The sequence below is a fragment of the Apium graveolens genome, chromosome 5 (assembly GCF_009905375.1).
Source record: "Apium graveolens cultivar Ventura chromosome 5, ASM990537v1, whole genome shotgun sequence".
Classification (NCBI taxonomy): domain Eukaryota; kingdom Viridiplantae; phylum Streptophyta; class Magnoliopsida; order Apiales; family Apiaceae; genus Apium; species Apium graveolens.
In genome coordinates, this window is record NC_133651.1 from 302,268,468 (window position 1) to 302,291,162 (window position 22,695).

At 36.2% G+C, this 22,695-nt stretch overlaps 1 protein-coding gene across 1 annotated transcript; it reads right to left on the minus strand.

The window, feature by feature from the left end:
* Positions 1 to 2,752: 2,752 nt before the first annotated feature.
* LOC141659271 (calcium-transporting ATPase 12, plasma membrane-type-like) lies at positions 2,753 to 6,057 on the minus strand. Its single transcript, XM_074466068.1, has one exon. The coding sequence runs from the start codon at positions 5,944 to 5,946 to the stop codon at positions 2,881 to 2,883; it is 3,066 nt and encodes a 1,021-aa protein (XP_074322169.1). The 5' UTR covers positions 5,947 to 6,057; the 3' UTR covers positions 2,753 to 2,880.
* Between the last annotated feature and the right edge of the window lie 16,638 nt (positions 6,058 to 22,695).

Consider the following 22,695-nt stretch of genomic DNA (forward strand, 5'->3'; position numbering starts at 1 on the left):
AGGTTCTGTTTTCAGAATTGCCAAGATTGTTGCTTTGTCGACTGTAAGCTTGGTAAACTCTTTGTCTTTTCTGTCACGGGGCTGCCATTTTCTATCTGATACAGGTTATCGCTGATATTCTCGACCTCTCGGGCTTTGAAATTTCTCCTTTCCAGTAACCCTTCTTGGCGATGAACGTCGAGGAGATTTGGAGTCATACCTTCGAGACCTCGGGGTCCGGGGGCTATGAGTTCTTGTCCTGTCATACTTGTAGTTAGAGCGTCTGGGAGATCTTATGCTTCTCACCGCCTCTTGAAGCGTCATCCGATGTTCGACTATCTGGAAAACCGCATGAAGATGTTGGGGATGTTTTTCTATGAGCTCTTCTAGCAGAATGCCATGTCGGCCTCCATCAATCCCTGCTGCTAAATAGTTTACTGCCAAAGGTTCCTCTAGGTCTGTTATTTCAGATATAGCTTGACGAAAGTGACCTAAATAGCTTCTCAAGGATTCGCTAGGCCGTTGACGCATCATAATCAAAGATGCTGTGATCTTGCCCCCTTTGTAGTTGCTTGAAAACCTCGTCTGAAATTTAGTTTTCAATGTAGTCCAGGAGTCGATCGACCTAGATGGGAGATTGTTATACCAACGTAACGCTGTTCCCTGTAAACATGTAGAGAATAATTGGAAACGGGCGACTTCTGAGTGTCTGTAGAATGCCATTCGACCATCGAAAGTATTGAGGAAACCTGATGGGTCGGTCGATCCATCAAATTGGTCGAGCGCCGGGGTTTTCAAAGTCCTGTCTATCTTAGCTTTTTCGATACTTCAAGATAGGGGGCTTTCAACCGGGGCTTCAAATCTCGATTGCGTTTTATCTAAATCACGCAGTTGAGTCATATCATCCTGCATCTTAAGAAACTCCTCTTGCAATATCGAGTCTGTTGACATCGAGCCTTGCGGGGTACCCCCTGAAGAAACTGTTCTGGGGCGTCGAGGCCTGGAATATATAGAGTCGGTGGATACTTCCTCCTCATCATAGTAGTAATTTTCATCGTCCTCTGACAGCTCAACATACCCCAGCTCTTCGTCACCTCCTTCCTTAATTGACGCCTGCTTCAACTCCTGTTGTAAATGATGGATTTCTCTTATTTTCTCTAGCTTTGCTTCCAGTTTTTTAGTTTCGGCTTCTAACAACTTAAGTTCTTCATCTGAACCTTCTATGCCCTCTACTTCTTGCTCCCGTAAAAGTTTTTTCTGTCTCAATTTTTGCAAATGCAACCTAGCATCACTGGAGAGAACCTGCTTTCCTTTTTCTGTTAGAACACGAGAGCGGGTGTCCTTAGTGATTCTCCTTTTACGCTTAACAGGCGGTTTCTGCATCTGAGAGCCTTCCAGTGGGGGATTGTCCTCCACTGGAAACAGCCGCCTTGGCTTGAGGGTCGATGGCTCTTTTTCTTTTCCTGCTGGATTAATTTGCTCTGATTTCTGGACAGTTTGGATCTCTGTCGTGTTTCCGCATTTCTCTGGTTCTTCTTCTTCAATTATCATGTTGGAGTATCAAATTTCAGAGCTCCTTCTAGCGTCAAATGATGACCCTATATTGGAGTCGTATTTAAGTGAGGAACAACGCACTTTTATTGATACTAATTTTCCAACCTTTCACAAGTAGGGCAAATATGCTCTATTTATAGGTATTCCCAATTGGGCCTTTTTCCCTTACAAATAGGCCCTTATTGGACTATTTATTTAGTTCTATCTAATATCTTTCCATCTTTTCCTATTACGAGGCCCAACACATGCCAATGTGTAGGATTGATTAAACTGAATAAGTGCACTTGTAGGAGTTGTTATTGTTGATTCATTTGTAGGATTGATTTGAGCCATGGATATTATCTTTGTAAAAGGAAAGTAGAATTTTCAGAAAGAGAGAAAAAGATGATAATTGAATAGGTTTGCGTGAGATCTTAAAAAAAAAGTAAATCGAGTTCGTTAAAACGTAGGTGGCTCTGATACCATAATAAAACACATGGGATCAAGTTAATGTTTCTATTTCTGCGGCTATTATTTTACATCAACTGTTAGGTTATATATACTATCCGGTATTTAACTGATAAGGACTATACTAAACAAACAACTATTATCCTTAATTAGCTACAGGTGCGGAGAGATTTATTAGCTCCAAGCTTCTAACAGTTTCCATGGGCAATGCAAGTGGTAACTCCTACCAATAAAATTAACCACCATGCTTAATATGTTACTGATTCGAACGATGGAACTTTGTTATGATTTTCTCATGTCATGGACCCATGGACGAAATAAATCTCGATTGAAAGCTACATCAGTTCATTCGAGGACTCAGGTTGCATTGGCTCTACTTTGACAGAGAGGACTTCACTGTTGACATGTGCAGATATGGTGCTGCAGAGCTCCACTTTTTTGGCTTACTGAATCAGAAGAAGTTATTAAGGTCTGTCTTCTCCTTCAAACGTAGTTATGTTTCTTATTAGAGAGTAGAAACTTAGCTATACGATTAGTTCAGTATCTTAATCAACGCGTAAATGCATTCAAGCCTTCTCCTTATCAATGTTAAGATATGCAAATTCTTAAACATTACTTATTCGTTATTCATTTACTTAATTTCGAAAGTATTTATCAGAATTGTTAGAGAATTCTTGGTTCATACCATGCCAATGTGTATTCTTATCTTACACAGAACCGCTCATTAGTTCCTGCAGAATTTCGTATGTTGTCTAAAGTAAAGCAGTAGAGATGTTATATAAATGTTATATAAGATTGGAAATTGTGACGAACACTTCTTTACAAATGCGAATAAACAGAACTAGAGTAGAAGACTTGGAGAATCTTAAAAATATATAAAAGTAGCACCCTGTAATAAGTCTAAGTTGCTGATTTGTTATCAATGAAGATGTTCTTTAAGTTCTGCCACTTCAGAAAGCTGAACAATGGCTTCTCTGGAACAGTTATGTACTTCACCAGGAAGGCGATAGGCCAAGACAGAACAGCAATACCGATACATGTTCCCCATTGTCCCCAGTTCAATCTCTCCGTATCTGCAAACTTCTTTAAGAATTCCACCATCACAACTTGAAGAACTATTGTAATCCCAATAATTCCGAGAAACAGCTTGTTCTTATGTATCCCTTCAAACACATTTTTCTTTTCTAGCTTCCTCGCGTTGAACTCGTTGAAAATCTGGCAAAGGACAAAGGTATTGAATATCAATGTATCCTTTACCTTCTCGTTGACATTGAAGATCGCTTCTCCTCCAAATTGTAATGTCAAGAGAACTACAATCTGATACAATGCTTGAGCTATCAAGTTCCTCCACATGATATTTGATATAAGTGGCTCTGTACGCCCCACAGGCCGTTTGTCCATTAGTTCCTTGGTTGGCTGTTCTGTTGCAAGCGCGAGAGCGCCCAGTGTGTCCATGATGAGATTTACCCAAAGTAACTGAACTGCAGTTAACGGTACTTCTCCAGCTGATACAGCTGCCACAAAATTGATTACAAGAGCTGCCACATTCACCGTCAGCTGAAACTGAATAAATTTCTGGATGTTGTTGTAAACACATCTTCCCCATTTCAAGACAGTTGCAACAGATGCAAAATTGTCGTCTAATATAACTATGTCTGAGCTCTCTTTTGCAACTTCAGTGCCCTGGATCCCCATTGAAAGACCAATATCGGCTTCCTTTAGTGCAGGTGCATCATTTGTCCCATCACCAGTCACTGCAACAACATGTCCTTTCTGTTTGAGGCATTGTACCATTAGAAGCTTGTCGAAAGGCGAGGATCTTGCCATCACACAGATTTTGTCAACTTTCTCCAGTCGCTCCGCTGGGGTGTAATTACGAAATTCCACACCCTCAACCACAGCTCCATCCATGTCCTGGTCAATCCTTAAAATCCCACACTCTGTGGCTATCGCTTTTGCAGTGAATACATTATCTCCAGTGATCATCTTTACATTCACTCCAGCATATTGACAATCTTGGACAGCTTTTCTCACACCAGGTCGGCATGGATCCTTTATGCCAACTAGACCCAATAGTGTCAAGTTGTTGTCTTGTACTTTTGCCTTCCCATCATCATATTCCTGTTCAGATACCTGTTTATGTGCAAATGCAATGCACCTGAGACTACTTGCAGCCATACCTTGAACGAGTCGATTTAGTTTCTCCCTTTCAGTATCATCCAAAGCATTCATGTTTCCCAGTGAGTCATAATAATGAGAGCACATTGCTATTATCATCTCTGCAGCTCCTTTCCAGTGAACATGCATACTATTGTCTCCATTTTTCTTCATTAGAATACCACTTCTCTTTTTCTCTGAATTGAATGCTTCGACACTTAGAAGTTTAGAACTCCTTTTGAGTTCATCCATTTCCATATGTAAATCCAAGACAGCCCAAGAAAGAATTGCCTTTTCAGTAGGACTGCCTGAGAATTCCAACTCGGATCCTGAATCAGACTTGTAAACGCTGCCAGTCGTGTTTAAGCCAACTCCTTGGTGGAAGAGTTCGATAATACTAGAAGCTATAGAAGTAATATTTCTTTCTTCCACAGATTCATGTCCAAGACAAAACTTTGTCACCTTCATCTTATTCATCGTGAGAGTACCTGTTTTATCCGTACAAATAGTTGTGGCAGAGCCCATAGTCTCGCAAGCAGATAGCTTTCTCACCATGGCCTGATCTGCCATCATTCTTTTCATTGAGTAAGCAAGTGTAAGGGTGACTGCTAAGGGCAAACCTTCAGGAATTGCTACAACTACAATGGTTACTGCAGCTGCAATAATCCCTACAACGCCATTGATCACATCGTCAACCTTAGTCTTGCTTCCAGTGTACTCAACATTTCCATCCTCATCCTTAGTATTTCCTGTGAAAAACCTAACCAACAGGACTACAAGTACTAGAAATGCCACTGCGAGACCAATCTTACCTATTGACGACGTGAGTTTGTTGAGACGGACTTGGAGAGGGGTTTCTTCACTGGAATCTTGACTGATAGAGCTCATCATCTCGCCCCATGTTGTGTTCATACCAACAGAAGTGACCAGAAACTTGGCATATCCATCCGCGACTTTGGTACCAGAAACCAAAAATGGATTTTTCTCAGTGTCAATTTCCACATGATCACTTTCACCAGTCATACTTGATTCATCAATTTGTAGTGAATGACCCTCTAGGAACAATCCATCAGCAGGCACTTGATCACCAATCTTCAAGCAAACAACATCTCCAACAACAATCTCAAAAACTGAAATATGTTGGCGCTTTCTATCTCTCACAACCTCCACCTGAATATTGTTACTAACCTTGGACAGTTTATCAAATTGCCTACCTTGCCTGAAATTACTAATTGCTGAAACAGAAATCACAAGAAAGACCGCGACAAATATGCTTCCACCATCATACCATCCTTCTTTCGGTCCATCTTCCTTCATCCCGAAACCAAGAGAAAGGCCAGCACAAACAAGCAGAATGAGAATGGTTGGATCTTTCAATGCCTCCACTACAAAGCTAAAGAAGCCCTTTGTAGGCGGCCTACGATAAGTATTCATCCCAAAGGCTTCCTGGCGTCGCAAAACATCATTTTCATCTGCATGTATCCCATGCTCAACATCTGTTTTAAGAGCCGACACTAAACCTTCCACACCACCAAGTGTCACAAGGTTGTCCAGACTTTTATCCTTAACGAGACGCGTAAGGCTCGACTGTTCAACGTCTGGAAAAGAATTCTGAACAACATCGATAATGCAGTTGTCAGGCACAATTTTCTTGTAGGAAGTCGATGATTTGTCGAAATGAGAGAATGCACGGGAAGAATAAATGGCTGCAAAAGCCAAGTGCCATCTTTTTCTACAGAGCCTACCGATGGAGTTCAACTCTGTTAGTGACTCCATGCACTGAAGACTCAAATCAAATATTGCAGACATGCTATCAACCTGTACAGAACTTTGTTTTTTTTTTAAATTTCAAGAACACAGCAGAATCAGAGTATTGACAGAAGAGTATATAAAATATTAAAAGAAGAAAGAATTTTATGTTATGTTACATATAAATGAACCAACCATTTATATAGTGAGAAAGTTGTGATGGTTCATAGAAATGTCCTCTGGCGAGTAAACTTGTTAGGAAAGAAATTAATCATTTACGCGAAGAAAGAAACCAGTGTTATTACTTGGTGCTATTATATTAAGAAAACGAATTTTAAGTTTTTAATACGCGTTCTGTTGCAGCATCTGATTCATTATACAGAGATGCTAATAGTTGTTTATAGACCATAGTGTTTCTGGTATGCGCTTACCGACCTGCCACATATTATTATGCGGGCTTTTTGGGCCGATCCAACTGTTTCTCACCTGCAATTTCACTAGTAATATTTACACACACTTATTAGATATTATTATGCCAGCAAGTTTCCTTATTCACACACACTTATTAGATATGTATCATTAAATATACAAATTTAGAAAAAATGTATAGAGAAAATTTTAATCGTGCATATACTTTTTATATATTTACATTACATATGCTATAACTTTTTTTAATATAATGTATATATATATGTGCATTTTAGCATGTAAATTCCTGACTACAATTGTTAAAAAGTGTAATAATGCAAACATAGAAGTTGGTCAGATTCTGAATTTTGTGTATATGCCTTGGTCAGAAATACGAATATCATGCACTTTCTGATAAATTGATGGGAAAGTTTATTGTTGCTTCCCATTGTAATTTTTTAATGTTACATTCTAGTCAATGAAGTTAGATGTGATTTTTGAATTTTCTCGAGGAGTAATTCTAGGTAATTCATATGTTTTTTCTAAAATTTTCACCTAGATGATGTTGTGTCAATATATAAATATTAACTTTTTTCAATGATTATGCGTGTATAAATACGCGTCACGAATTAAAATTTGACGCATATTATGTCATATTAATTCGGAAAATATTTGAGAAATCTAATAATACTGTTTCTCAAATTTAAGAATTTAAAACTTAAAGGTTTTGTTTTCTAATTTTTTTCAATGATTATGCATGTATAAATATGCGTCACAAATTAAAATTTGACGCATATTATGTCACATTAATTCGGAAAATATTTGAGAAATCTAATAATACTGTTTCTCAAATTTAAGAATTTAAAACTTAATGCTGATTTTGTTTTTCTTTTTTGATTTTTTTATCGTAGAGAATTCGCAGCCACTACCTTTCGGGTACGCACTATGTAAACCACACGGGTTCATGTAATAGTCTGCAAACCACGTGAATCAAGATAAACCGCATTTAAGCGATATGCTCTGATTCAGGAGGCATAATCATAAATTCTCCTCCCAAATTCGAACATGTGATCAAGAAGATAATTATCCTATTTTTTAACCAACTGAGTCAACACTTAGATAATGATATGGTTATGGAAATGAATCGCATTGAAGCCAAACAATTTACACAACATAAATTTCGTTCTTTATTATACTTAAATCTTCCCAAGAATTTGAACATAATTCGATAGGGGCATAACCTCTAATGACATGCTTTTATATATTTTTTCCAATATTATGTTATGAAATTGCCATAAATAAAGTTATTCAAAATAAAATACATAAACTAAAACACTACAAGATTTGCGCTTAAATTTGACGGAACAATTTCCGTTGAATTTAACAAGTTCCGTCATTTTAAAACTCTTTTATGTTGAATTTAATGTAAATATGACGGACAATCTTCCGTCAAATTAGAAGACTGTCACAATTAATTCCTTCATCAAATATAATAGTTAAATACAACAGAACATACCCGTCAAATATATGTTTTCATAAATATGACGCTCGTTCCGTTGAATTTATATCACCCAAATTTTTCACTCAAAATTTAGAAAAATTTGAATTCCCTCTTAATTATTAAATGTGACGAACTACTCCGTCAAATTTACATGCTGACCAATTATTTTTAGAGAATTTAATATTTGATTTTCCCGTACATCACATTAGTAGTTGAATCATTTAGAGGGGTGTATTCAATCAAAATTTTAAAGGATTTTTTTGGATTCTTGAAATCAAAATGTATTCAATTTGGATCAAAAAAAATCTTTTGAAATATGATGGTATTCAATAAATATTAGAAAAAATCTTTTAAAATCCTAGTTGTTGATGGATGAATTTGGTAACAACAAAATTTGAGGTTCATCGTCGGAATCAAGATCTATGATGGTGGTTCTTCGCCTGAAAAGTGAGCGGAGTGTGGTGGTTGTGATGAATTGGGGGCTGAGATTGCTTAGGGTTGGTGGTGACTCCTTAATGCTCTCGCTTCCGACCCTTTGCAATTTGCATATGTATCCCTATTTATAGAGAATCAAGCCAACGTAGTTCTTGGGGAAGGCTTAGATCTCTTGTCCTGAGGCCCAGCAGGAAACCTAGTGGAACCTTTTTTTACTAGATTTAGAAATGTCCGCCGATGAGGCCCAACCACAAAGGCCCAAAGCTTGTCAACGGCTTCGAGACTTCACGGATAAGGCATCTCCCTGGCCAAGGATAACCCTCCGCTACCAGCTGTTTCTCTAGTCCGTGGATGCAGGTATAGTCGTGGTTCACTCCAAATATTGGACGCATCCTTGTCCCCCAGGTAAGGAGCCCCCACCAGATTGCAAAATAAGTGATCCCAAGCTTTTGGGTACAAAGTGCAGGATACTCCTAAGTCTCCCAACGAGGACACACGTTGACCACAGAGACAGATCTCCCAAAGCACACACCCGAGTTTACCCCACATCCCTAATGAGGACACCCATTGACTACAGGAGGAGGTTTTCCATCCAGACATACCCCTGGAAGTCTCTGACCACGGACACCGCCTTCCTGTGGTTGCATTACAGGAAGGAGTTCTTCAATAGAGTACCTGCAGCAAATAGATTAGTAATAATAATCTCGTTCTTCCTTGAATCATCCAAAGAATTCGTCCAAGTAACCATGCTGAAATCCCATCCAAGCTATCTGTTAGGTCACACAACACTGTAGAAGGGGGTTGAATACAGTGTTTTCACAATCAAATCGATTTAATACAAGTATGTAACAAAGATCAAGTATATTGAATAAACTCTGTTACAATAAGAACTGTTGTTCTCTCTCAGTAATGAATAAATATCACTAAGAGCTGCTAGGTTACAATGTATAATCTTCTCGATAATGATAACACATATAGTGTAAACCCTAAGTCTGTGTTTATATATCAATCAGATATCTTCTACAAGTCTTCCAGTCTTCTAACTCTTTCCATGCATACCTTCTTTTGTTTTAGTCTCGATCTTCTACTGTAAATCAACTTCCTTCCTTATATGAAAGTCTTCCCACACTTAAGTTCTGATATGACCTTAAGTTCTGATATTAAGTTCTGACTTCCAGTAAGTCCTAATATGTCATGTTTGTTAAAATCTGAAAACTAAACATGAATCATATTAGACATGACATCTCAAATATATCTAACAATCTCCCCCAACTTGTAAATTATGCAAAATATACAAGTTAATAGATTTGATGATGTCAAAAAAATTTAAGTACAAATGCAAATAAGAGTTTAACTAGATAACTAAATACAACTTACAGTCCTTGTAGCTTTTACCAATCTCACTGAGCCAATCTGAATCCATAATGATTCTTGACAAAGCTTGATATCAACTTTTCTTCTTTAATCCTCAGGAATGAGAGAGTGTAGTCTTGACTTGCTTCATCTCTTCATTCTGACTTCCAATCTGATAGATTGCAATCCTTAAAGCAGAGATATGGTTTCTTTCTAAACCATCATTCAGTCTTATTACCCTAGGATGAGAAGAATCTTCATTATAGCACATACATTTCTCATTCAGTAACACTTCAAACTTAGCAGAATTCTTCTTCATTGGAGTTTCACTTCCATCATCTTCAACAATATTATGAATGAATTCTGTAACTCTTGAACCAGAAATTCTTGCTTTATCTCTGATGGTCTTCAATATGAAGTTTGACCATCTTCTGGTAATATCAGACTTTACCTCTAAAAGGTAATGAAAGAATTGAAGTTATTTCAATGATTTGTTCAGCACATCTGATTCTGACATCTGATATGTCCTTCCATCTTCAAGAAATAGAATCAGATTTTCCTTGACATTGTGCTTGTCATGAGCATCCAGTACCACTTGAATAGAGATAACCTTATCAAGGTGTTTCTGTGTAACATCTTCAAGAGGTCTGTCAGTCAATAAAAATGGATCTCTAGTAGCAACTTCAACTCCTGTCTTAATTTTTGCTTTATCAGAACCTAGTCCAGCCCTGTCTCTTGGTTCTCTAGCATTTAACCCAATAGTCATGAAAGTAGACAACAATTGGCTTTTCTTTGTATATGATGGTTTGACATTTTTCCACAAAAGTTTCTTTTTATCAGCTACTTCCATCTTGTCTAAATCAACTTGAGCACTGTCAGAGGTTGATATCTTGATAATTTTACCAGAACTTGCTGTTTCTGTTATAGCTTGTTGTTCTTGACTCTAAACAACTTGAGCCTTGTCAGAGATTGTCTTTGATTCTTCAGAAATCTTCTTTCTTTTCAGAGTTTGAACATCTTTATCTTCAGCAAGAATGTCATCAGTAACTTGAACCATTTTGCACACTGGCTTTATCAGGATTTGAGGAATTTTCATCTCCAGTGGCTTGGTTGGTTCATCAACTTTTCCCTTTCCTTTGTCTTTGGGATCAATCTCAGATTGTGATCTAGTCTTGGCTTTAGATGCCTCAGAAATTGACTTCTCCTTGATCACAATGCCTTTCTCCTTAGGCCTTGGAGGTTTCTTTACAACATAAACTTTTGGCTTTAGATTTTTCTTTTAAGCTTTAAATCTAGCTTCTTCCTCCTTGAGATTTTCTAAATCCATTCCTGGATTATGCTTCAGAAATAATCTTCTAGCAATTTCCTCATCAAGTATCTGAATCTTGGGATCTTTGTAGTAGACAATAGTCTGTTTTCCCTTGAGCTTCAGAGTTTGCATGAACTTTTGAGAGTCTTGACTTCCACCTTGTATCAGAACATCAGGCTTTGTCATCAGACTTTGCTCATCAGAACTTGATATCAGATTTTGAGTATCAGTACCTGCTATCAGATTTTGAGTTTGAGCAGCTTCATAACTTGTCTTCTTTTGAGTAGAAGATTTGTTTGCTTCAGTAATTAGTTTCCTTGAAGAAACCTTATTGCTCTGCCCTTTACTTTGAACTTGACCTATACCCTTTCTAGGGTTTCCCTGGTCATCAGCTTCATCATCTTTCTTCTTCAGTATTTGATCATTAGAGCATTTGGACTTAACCATCTTCTCCCCCTTTTTGGCATCATCTGATAGTAGGAGTGAGAGAAGAAGTTCCACTAAAGATTGAATATCATTCAATTGAGCTTGTTGAGAAGCTTGATTAGCCAGGACCTCAGAGATTTGGGCCTGTTGCTTCTCTTGAGCTTTCTCAATTGCTTCTACTTTCTCAAGTGTAGGTCTGATAATCCTTGTCTTGTCAAGCTTGATCTGCATATCTAGCTTATTAGCTGATTCTTGTAGTTTATCAACCTTTGCTTGAGTTTCAGAATGTAGACCTTGAAGGCTTTTGGTAGTTAGAGCTGTGATTTTAAGTTGAGTCTTGAAATCAGTACTAGTCAGCAGCTCATCAGCCTTAGCAATGTGCTATGTCAGAACTTTAGAGCTTGGAATGAAATCAGAATCATTCCACTTCTTGGTACACTCTACTCCTCTATGAGTTTCATCCCAAGGTACAGGAACATCCTGTTCAACAAATTTCTTGACCAATGCTTCCTTTCCAAGTACAGGAGCTGGAGTATGAACATAAACACTGTCTTCAGAACTTGAAGAAAACTCAGTATGTTCTGACAGCACTAGAGTGTGTGAAGCAACTGGAGATTCAGGAATGACTTCATCTGGATTCTGAGCATCAGAATTTATCTCCAGAATAGGTGTTGTTGGAGTAGATGGTATCTCAGCATCAACATTTAAAATTGGAGAATGAGTTGGAGATGTATGAGCTGCTGTAGGAGCTTCCAAATACATAATAGTAGGAGTGTGCAGCGTGTTACTGTCAATATCAAGACTTAAGCCTGAATCTTCAACTGTAACATCTTCATGAAAAGGAGAGATTGGAGGTGTGACCACTGTATCATTAGCAGTGTCTTTGGCTTTAGCTGGAGGTGGCAGAGATTCAATCACAATTGGATTTGAGATCATAGATTCCTGATCCCTTTTCTCAGCTTCTTCAGTATTCTCTAGATGGAGGCTTAGCCAAATTCCTCTTAGCCTCATTTTCTTTAATCTCCTTGTAAATGAAGGAGTTTCTTTATCATTAGAGTTTACAGTTCTCTTTCTCTGTAAGGTATCAGAACCTTCAGGTGCAGTTGCTTTATGAGAATCCACAGTTTCAGCTTCAACTGTCACATGTTCTGATGCATAAACATGTGCTTCCTCCTCATCATCAGACTCATCTCTTAGAATCATCCTTCTTCTCTTAATTGGAGATTGAGGAACAAATTGAGCCCTTTTTGGCCTGGAAGATGAAGGTCAGATGGTATGTGCTGATGGTTGAGGTTGAGAAGTTTAAGGTGTTTGTGTAGTGGTGGTAGGTGCTGATGGAGGTTGGGTTGGTTGAACATCAGTATATATGGAGGTGTATGTGGCTGGATCAGAGTTTACTAAAAACTACTTGATCGAAATTGGAATTTGGAGGGGTCTCAAAAGAGTTTTCTTATTATCAATGGATAATAAGTCAGTGAAAGCTCTCTTAGCTAGCTTAAATGGTGAGATCAACTCACTGGCAAGTTGTGGTGCATCAGAGCAACAAAAACTGTATAATAGCTGACAGAATCTAGCAAAATAGATCGTGTTTCTGTCTTCTGTCATTCTATCACCAATAAAACCTAGTACTAAACTAGCATAGTCAAAATGAGATTGAGTAATTAGAGCCTCAATTTGCTGACTGAGGATAGGAATGACATCAAAATTTGAACACTTGTTTGCAAAGGTTCTTGTGATGTAGTCGAAGAAAAAACTCCATTCCCTCTTTATGTTGGGTCTCTTCAACTGTCCCAGCTTTGCCTGAGTTTTCTCATAGCCCAGATTGGCCATTAGCTGTTGAAGAGCTGGCTCTTCAACTGTTGAATATATGCAGTTTTCTGGAAGATGGAGTGCTTGTCGAACTGTGGCCAAAGTCATCACATGGGCATCCTCCGCTGTTGTAAATACAATACTTGGAGACCCATTGGCACCACCATCATCATAAACTCCTGACCTCCAGAACTCCAGCACTTGAGTCCCTAAGATTGTGTCTGATTGAGTCAGTGCATAACCTATTTCACTTCGAGACAAAAAGTCTTGGATGAAGTGAAGTTCTGATGGAGCTTCATCCTTAGAGAGAATAGCTGAGTAGTTGTTAGGAACAAACTTAGCTCCATTGAAAATAACATCTTTTGGTGCCATTTTTGTTAAAAATCAAGTGAGAAAAAGAGTGTTTGCAAGGTATTTGATAAAATGCCTGTATGAAAAGAATGTTCAGTGAATATTAGTGGGTGAGAGAAAATAAGGGAGATAAGAGAATGAGAGAAGTAGGTAAAAGATTGTAAAATCTTTTAACTTTCTTATTTATACAACCTATGTAAAGTATGGAAGACAGTTTACACCTGACAACATGTGAACAGTCAATAGTTAAAGCAGGAGTTAGTGGGCACGGGAAATAAGTAATAATTACTGTGCACATGCAGTTTTTGCAAGACAAACACGTTTACCACTAACCCAAATGATTATGACTGTTTTTATCTCACCTAATTATATTCTGATTTAAATATGACTGTTACAGTATTTACCACAAATATGTCAAGTAAAAAAATAATGCCACATAAGCATCAGAGTTTCTATCAGGATTTAATATCAGAACTTGACTATTATCAGATTTTAACAGTCATCAGAACATGGCTTCTGTACTCAAAAACTGAATGTTTATATATGTGATTCTTCATACAAATACTGACTTGTTTCTTCAGAGTTTAATCATTAGAACTTTCATCATAACTTGTCCTCAGAATTTATGCATATGACACTTAACTGTTTATCTGAAACAACTTGATCACCACAATAATTTTCATCATTCATATGGAGTGATAGTGTGTGCATTAGCAAATTTCAGATAAAGATTAAAGTCTGATATACTTCAGTACATCTTAGAAATAAGGCATAACTAAGAAAAGTGCTTAAAATCTATCATTAATAATAAAGTCTACTATAGGATAAATTTGTGCATGAGTCCACCTCAACTGTTTGTGCTCATTTTATGCATCTTTTAGAATTCTTTTTTACAGTGGCTTCTCAGTGTAAATGAGTCACAACTGCTATCAGAATTTATGCTATTATCAGAGTATTTCTCCAGTAATCAGAGAATGTGAAAAGTCACCAAGAAAGATTTATTTACTTTTCTAATGCATATTACTTATTACCAGCAATGCACTTGGGTCTTCCCTTCCACATATTTACTCTAGATCTCAAAGGAGTACCTGACTTTAATTTTCTTTTCTTTTCTTTTCTTCAGATAAGTGAGGCTTATCAGCATTTAGGTTTTCCTTAAGATTTACAGACATCAGAATTTGACAGATAAGAAGCAAGAATCTAGTTTGTGACTTAGTAATAAGATACACAAAGTAAATTTGACTAAGCTCAAAATCAGAATTTGCTTGTGTTAATGAATTTTCACATAAACAACTAATTCATACAAGGGATTTCTAGTATGTTAAAGATTACTAGGTCAGCATCTTGTACAGTAATCCCCATTGGATTGAATAGTCACAAAACATTCAAATCACTATCAGAGTATATAGATCCACATCAGATAAAAATCAGTATTTAATGTATTTCAATTTAAGCACAGATTACATAAAAAGACAATCTGTAAATAGTGATCATAAAGTTTGATGCATGAGAATAAAAACTAAGCAGATTTAGAGAAAGAACCTGAAACCATTCCAAGTTCATTTACCAGTCTTGTAAAAGTAGCTTCACATAATGGTTTTGTGAAGATATCTGCTAGTTGTTGATTAGTTGGAACAAAATGCAATTCCACTGTACTTTCCATCACATGTTCCCTTATGAAATGGTACGTAATGCTGATGTTCTTTGTCATTGAGTGTTGAACTGGATTACCTGTCATAGCAATAACACTTTGATTATCACAGTAAATAGGTATTTTAGAAAATTCTAACCCATAATCCAGTAACTGATTCTTCATCCAAAGAATCTGTGCACAACATCTTACTGCAACAATATATTCTGCTTCTGCAGTTGATGTGGAAAATGATTCCTGTTTCTTGCTAAACCAAGAAACTAATCTGCCTCCAAGAAATTGGCAGCTTCCACTAGTGCTTTTCCTGTCTATTTTGCATTCTGACTTCCAGTAAGTCCTGATTTCAGTAAATACTGATATGTCCTGTTTGTTAAGATCTGAAAACTAAACATGAATCATATTAGATAAGACATCTCAAATATATCTAACACTATCTCTTCTACTTAGGGCGCGCCCTAAGACCTTCCACAGATGAGGAACTAACTTAGAGAATTACTCAAATTCCCTTCTTCATGTAACACCAGGGTGCGCCTCCTTCACTAATGAGGGCACGCCTTGATTATCTAAAGTGTTTTAGCACTAATCTTCCTGTAAGCATAAGGGCGCGCCTCCCCATATTTGTAGGGCGCACTTTCTTCCTTCATGATAAAAATAGATGTCTTATCTTTTCCTTAATTTTAGACAACAATATCCCAATTCTGACCAATTGACCCGGTTTTGACCCGAACAATGTTTATACCAAATTTTGGGCATAACATTATTGTATTCAATTTAGATTTTAAAAAGTCTACTGAAATCTGACTATATTCAATTTGGATTTTTAAAAGTCCATCAAAATCTGATGGTATTCAAAAATCCGTGGACTTTTTTTTATTTGAAAAAATTGTGAATTTTAATGGATTTGCTAATTTTTTTTGCTAGTTCATTTTTAATCTTTTGAAATCTCTTTAAAATACGTGAGATTTTGAAGGATTTGTGGAAAATTTCACCGAATCAACAAGACTCTGCAAGATTTTCCATCAATTTCGTCAAAATCTACGAACAATTAAATTTAACGAAATTCTTCCAAAATTAATGAATTATTAAATCCTTTAAAATCTGAAATGAATATACCCCATTTAATATATTTCTGTCATATTAATATGACCATATATGCTTATAAATATCATATAATATCGACAAACATAATTTACATTCTATTTTATATAATAAAGTTTATAAAAAATAAAAAGTTTGTCTATTACAAAAATAACAAAATAAATAATAATGTATAACTAGAATAAAGTTTTCGACAAATATTTCGATACCACTATACATATTCTAAAATCCCACGATAATGGGAGGACGAGGTGCCTGCCTCACTTTCGTCACTTCCACCTTGAGTTTGACTGTCTCTATACTCATCCCACAACATCACAAGCACATCCTAAAAACAAATTATACACCAGGTTCAACAATTTTTAATTCAAATCTGTAAAACTATACCTTCATGCGTTGTGTCGTTGGTGTTCAGAAATCACTCTTATGGGTAGCTTCGAAAATGTATAATTAGCCCGTCCTTCTATTTCCCAAACTCGCTTCTGTTATGACATATTATAGCAATTTAAATTACATGTTTAAAAGAACCAATAAAAAAATATACTGGGACAAGAAGACAAAGGTTTATGACCCCCAATGAGACTATGTTGTGGTTGCACCTGCGACATAATGATAATAACAAACAATAGCTAAAATTATTTCAATTCAGGAAACATAAGTTATAATGTCTTTCTATGGGAGAAATACTTTCTGCAGCTAGTATATGTGACTAGAAAGTATAGTTAATGTCTTTTGATGGGAGAAATACTTTCTGCAGCTAGTATATGTGACTAGAAAGTATAGTCACAAAGCAGCTAGTAGAAGAATGTTGTGCAAGACATTCCTGTATCATAACAAGACTAAATCAAATTGACAACCCTACGAATTATTTGTATGATAATCTAAATTTTTATTTTGTATTATATTACTTGAGTGTGTAAAAATGTAAAAGATTAGACTGGAGTATTTTTCTGTAAATAGTCTCAAGTCTAAGAATAAACTCTAGAAGAAGATCAAGAAGATCATGCCTCAGAGAAATTGTGAAGAAGCTTGGACTTGAATAAATCTGTTTTAGGAAAAATATTCTAAGTCAAGATACCTACAAGTCACATATCAAGTCATATAGAGAAGTCATTCGAGAACTCCAGAATAACTTATCGAGAAGTCTAAAACAGTTTATAGAGAAGTCTCAAAGATATCGACAAGGCAAATGAAGACATGAAGATTGGAGATATCAACAAGTCAAATTATAATTAGAGATCTCAGAGATATCAACAAGTCAAAATACTTATAGAGATCTCAAAGAAATCGAAAAGTCATTTCTGCATTAGAGAACTCAGAGATATCGATAAGTCAAAATGAAGATATGAAGATTGGAGATATCGACAAGTCAACTCTCTCATTAGAGATTTCAGAGATATCGACAAGTTAAAGAGATATCGACAAGTCATTTCCACATGCAGAAGTTTGGAGACCTCGACAAGCCAAGTTCACTTATAGAGAACTCAGAGACCTCGACAAGTAAAAACACTTGTAGAAAACTAAGAGATCCGGATAAGCCATTATAATTATCGAGATGTCAGTTCTCTATAGAACAAACTGGAGATCTCGATATGAAGCTCAAAGTACAGAATGCAAACAAGTTAAATATTCAAGATTATCAATCAACAAATGATTAATCAGTTAGATTGAAAAGTCTACAAAAGCAGCTTAAAGAGTGCAAGATCAAAGGCCAAGATTAACTGACAAAGGAAAGTCACAGATTCAGAGGATTTGCAAAGATACACTAAGACAGAAATGGAAAGCTTTAGAGATAACTTAAATTAAGGTTTAGTACATTCTATTGCATGTTGTGTAAACCTGTGTTTACTAATATATAAAGTAAACACTGGTCCTTTGCTTTTAAATAGTATCAAACAGATCTAGAATTTCTTGTCTCTCAAGGAAGAAGCTGAGTTCTTTACTTACAAAGAACCCAGGATTTGTAGCAAGACACTAGCTTAATTTTAATATAAAATTAAGTGAGTTTTGAAATATTGTGTGCACTGTTTTATTTCAGTTAACACAGTATGGCTGCATTTCTAATCTGCTTTGTTAACCAAGCAACTAACATTAAATTTTTTAAAATATATCCAAAATACATTCACCCCCCTCTGTGTTGTATTCATTACCTAACAAGTGGTATCAGAGCAAAATCTGAAAGCAAACAGATTAAAGATCTTGAAAGAATGAATATAGAAGATTAGCAGTATAAAGATACCAGCCTTTGATAAGACTAACTACACATTATGGAAAAAGAAGATGATGTTATTTCTAAAAATGGCCAACCCATTATATGTTCAGATTCTCAAGAATGGTCCTTTCATTCCCATGGAAAGAGTTGATGAATATATAGAAGGAGACATGGTCATTCCAGCTCATTATGCCCCTAAAGATCCTTCAATATACACAGACATTGAAAAGGAAAATATTTCTCTTGATAGTGGTCTGCAATTAATTTTGATAGAGTCAATTGACAATGTCATATACAATAACATTGTCAATTGTGACATAACCAAACATATTTGGGAGAAAATAGAGATTCTGTGTGAAGGTACAGAGGAAGTTAGATCCAACCAAAGAAAAATACTGGTGTCTCAGTATGAGGGCTTCATGGCTAAACCTAAAGAAAGTATAACTGATATCTTTAAAAGATTCAGCAAGCTGATTAATGACTTGCAGCTTCATGAAAAATACTATGAAGCTGAGGAAGTTAACTTGAATTTTTTTCTCACCCTTCCTGACCATCTAGAATAAAAGATTTTAGCTATCAGAAAAGGGAGAGACTTGAGCAGAATGACACTGGAGGTTTTATATGGCATTCTGAAGACCTATAAACTGGAAATGATTCAAAGAAAATCTTTAAGAGCTGGTCAAGGGCACATTGTTGATGGAGCAAGTGCACTAGTTGTTAATGATAGCCAGTCATCTGATGATGAACTAGAAGTCCAGACTCTAGTTGCTTCAAGTAATGATCAAAAAAACAAGGAACCACAGAAGCAAGTTATTCTTGAACTTGAAGAGGATGAATTATATACCTTGGATGAACTGGATGAGTTAGATCAGTCCATGGCTTACTTAGAAAGGAAATTCTCTAACATTAGAGTAAAGAAGCCAAAGATCTTCAAAAACAAGTGACATACATTCAACAAGGACATCAACTAAAACACAAAGACACAATACAATTCTGGCAACAAAAATGGCTACAAAACAGGATCTGTTGACAGGTCAAAGATCAGGTGCTTCAATTGTGATGAATTGGGCCATTTTGCTACAGAATGCAGGAAGCCAAAGAAAGTGAAAAAAGGACAAGGCCTATCTTGAACTGGAAGCAAAGTATGAGACTCTTCTAAGAAAGCAACAGGGTAAAGTTTATATTGCAGAAGGAAAGAGTTATGATGATTCAGACAATGATGATGATGAGGAAGTAGAAAACTATGCACTCTTGGCCTTAGAGCAAGGAGAGTCATCCTCATAAAAAACAAAGGTACCAACTCTTACCACCATTAATTTAAATGAAAGTCAATATAAGGAAATTGTTGAGAAGATGAGCATATAAATGTTCCACATCCATACTAGCATGGTAGCAGCTACTGAGGAGGTCAATAGGTTATCAAAAGCTAATGAGAAACTTAAGAGTGAGAAATAAAAGTTTGATCTACTGCTTGTGGAGCTTGAGATAATCAAGCAAGAAAATGAATATCTAAAGAACAAGCTCAAGTGTGCTAGTGAAACTGAAGCTGTGTTAATAGAAAAGATAGAGAAGAATGAGGTGAAACTGAAGCCATTCAGGAATGCATCTCAGCTAGTTGGTCAGTATCATGAGAAGAACAAGTCATGTGCTAACATAGCTATTGGCTTGGATTATGATGCATTGAACATCAACAAAAAGGTTATAGGTGATAGGGGCAAAATAATTATAAATGAAGATGTCCCAGTTATGCTGAGAAAAGTGGATGCACCTTTGTTCAAAGCATGTGAAATAAATTTTAGTGAAGTTGAGTTGGTGATAAAGCAAGAACTTGCTGATGAAGATAATGAGAAGAAATGCACAGAAACAACTCCAACTCCTAAAGCTGAGAAGAAGCCCATGGTGAATTAAACTCCCAAGAAACCAATCAAGGAAGTTAAAACTGAGAATGCAGGAAAGAAAAAGAAATACAAAAATGGGAAGGTTGGAATAAACAAAAGCAACAACTTTGCATTTGTTGCAGATGCTCTTAGGAAACAATGTCAAAAATATGGCTCTACAAATCACCTAACTCACCTTTGTAAAAAGACTGTTAGTGAGCCAAGATTGGGAGCATGCAAGTACAATGAAGCAAAAGCTAATGACCCTTATTCATTCTGTGACAAGTTTGATTGCATACCTTGTAACATGAAAGTAATGACAAGTTGCCACAAGCTGAGAGTAGATCTTAAGGAAGTTAATATTGAGTCCTTATCTATTGAGTCCACATTAGTCAATGAACTCCATTCTTTCTGAATCATCAAACTCTACTTCTATCAAATCTGTTAACAAGAAGAAAGAACCCAACACTGCTTGGGTTTCTAAACACACTTAATCCTCATTGTGTGCTGGGAAAAGTGAAGAAAGTCATATGGATCATAGACAGTGGATGCTCAAGACATATGACAGGTGATATGGCCTTGCTATCACAATTTGAGGAGATGGCAGGCCCATTGGTGACTTTTAGAGACAACAACAAATGTTTCACAATGGGATATGGCAAAATAATTTTTGGAAATATTGTCATTAAAGATGTAGTACTGGTAGTTGGTCTTGAGGTGAATCTCCTGAGTGTCATCCAATTTACTGATAGAGGATTCAATGTTTTATTTGACAAAAGGAGAATGCCTAATTATCAGCAAAAAGATTGGTGAAACTTCTTTTAAAGGAGCAAGGAAAGGAAGCTTATTTGTTGTAGATATGGACTCAGCAAATGTGGATGGAATTTGTCTTCTACACCAAGGCATCTGAAGAACAAAGTAAGATGTGGCATAAAAAGCTCTCTCACTTGAATTACAAAGCAATCAACACTCTAGTAAAAAAGGAGTTAGTGAGAGACATGTCAAATCTGGAGTTTGCTCAAAATGAGGTCTGTGAGGCTTGTCAAAAATGAAAAATGAAGAAATCAAGTTACAAGAATAAAACTGTTAGTTCCATAAGTGCACCTTTGCAACTTATTCACATGAACTTATTTGGACCAGTTAATGTCTTATCAATTTCAAGAAAGAAATATGTACTTGTGATGGTGGATGACTACTCAAGATACATATGGGTAGAATTTATGCACTCTAAATATGAAATTCCATACATCATAATTGAAAATATCAAGAAGATTGAGAAACAGGCTGAAGATCAGAACTGTGTGAAAAGATTAAGGAGTGAAAATGACACATAATTCAGAAATACAACTTTAATTCTTAGAAGCTAGGACACCTCAACATAATGGTGTTGTTGAAAGGAAAAATAGAATATTAGTGGAGGCTGCTGAAACAATACTGCAAGATGCCAAATTTCCAACAATTTTTTCGGAAGCAGTTGTCAATATTGTATGATACACTCAAAACATATATCTCATCAACAAAAATCTTGGAAAATTACCTTACTCAATATTATCTAAAAGAAAGCCTACTGTGAAGTATCTTCATGTATTTGGAAGCAAGTGTTATGTTTTGAAAGACAACTCTGGATATGTGGAAAAATTTGACTCTAAAGTTTTTGAAGCAATTTTTCTGGGATATTCATTGGAGAGAACTGCCTACAAAGTCTATGTGCTTGAACAAAAGAAAATTATGGAAATCACAGATATAACTTTTGATGATGACAACTGTTCAGGCTTGGAATGCCTTGATGAAAATGAAGCTGAGACTCTGAAATTTGAAAATCTCAACATTGATAGTGATTTTGAGGATGAAGCTGAAGTCAACACAAATCACAGAATGAATGAAGAGTCAACTGAACAAGTGAACCATGAAAATGGAAGCTCATCTCAAACACTTGAACTTGATAGCACAAACTCAGGGGGAGAAAGAGGAGAAAGTTTTGCAAGTCATGCCAATGGTGAAGAAAATGCAGAAAATTCAAGTCAACAAACTCACACCAGAAAATGGGATAAAAGTCACACAAGAGAAGAAATTATTGGTGATCCAACTGTTGGAGTGAGGACTAGAAGTGTAACTGCGAATGAATGTCTTCATGCATGTTTTCTTTCATAAGTTGAGCCCAAAAAAACTGAGGAAGCTTTACTTGATCCTGATTGGAAATCTGCTATGCAAGAGGAGATAAATCAGTTTGAAAGAAACAAAGTTTGGGAGTTAGTTCATGCATCAAATAATAGAAGTGTGATTGGAACAAAGTGGGTGTATAGGAACAAAATGGATGAAAATTGAATTGTCACCAGAAACAAAGCAAGGTTTGTTGCAAAAGGCTACTCACTGTAGGAA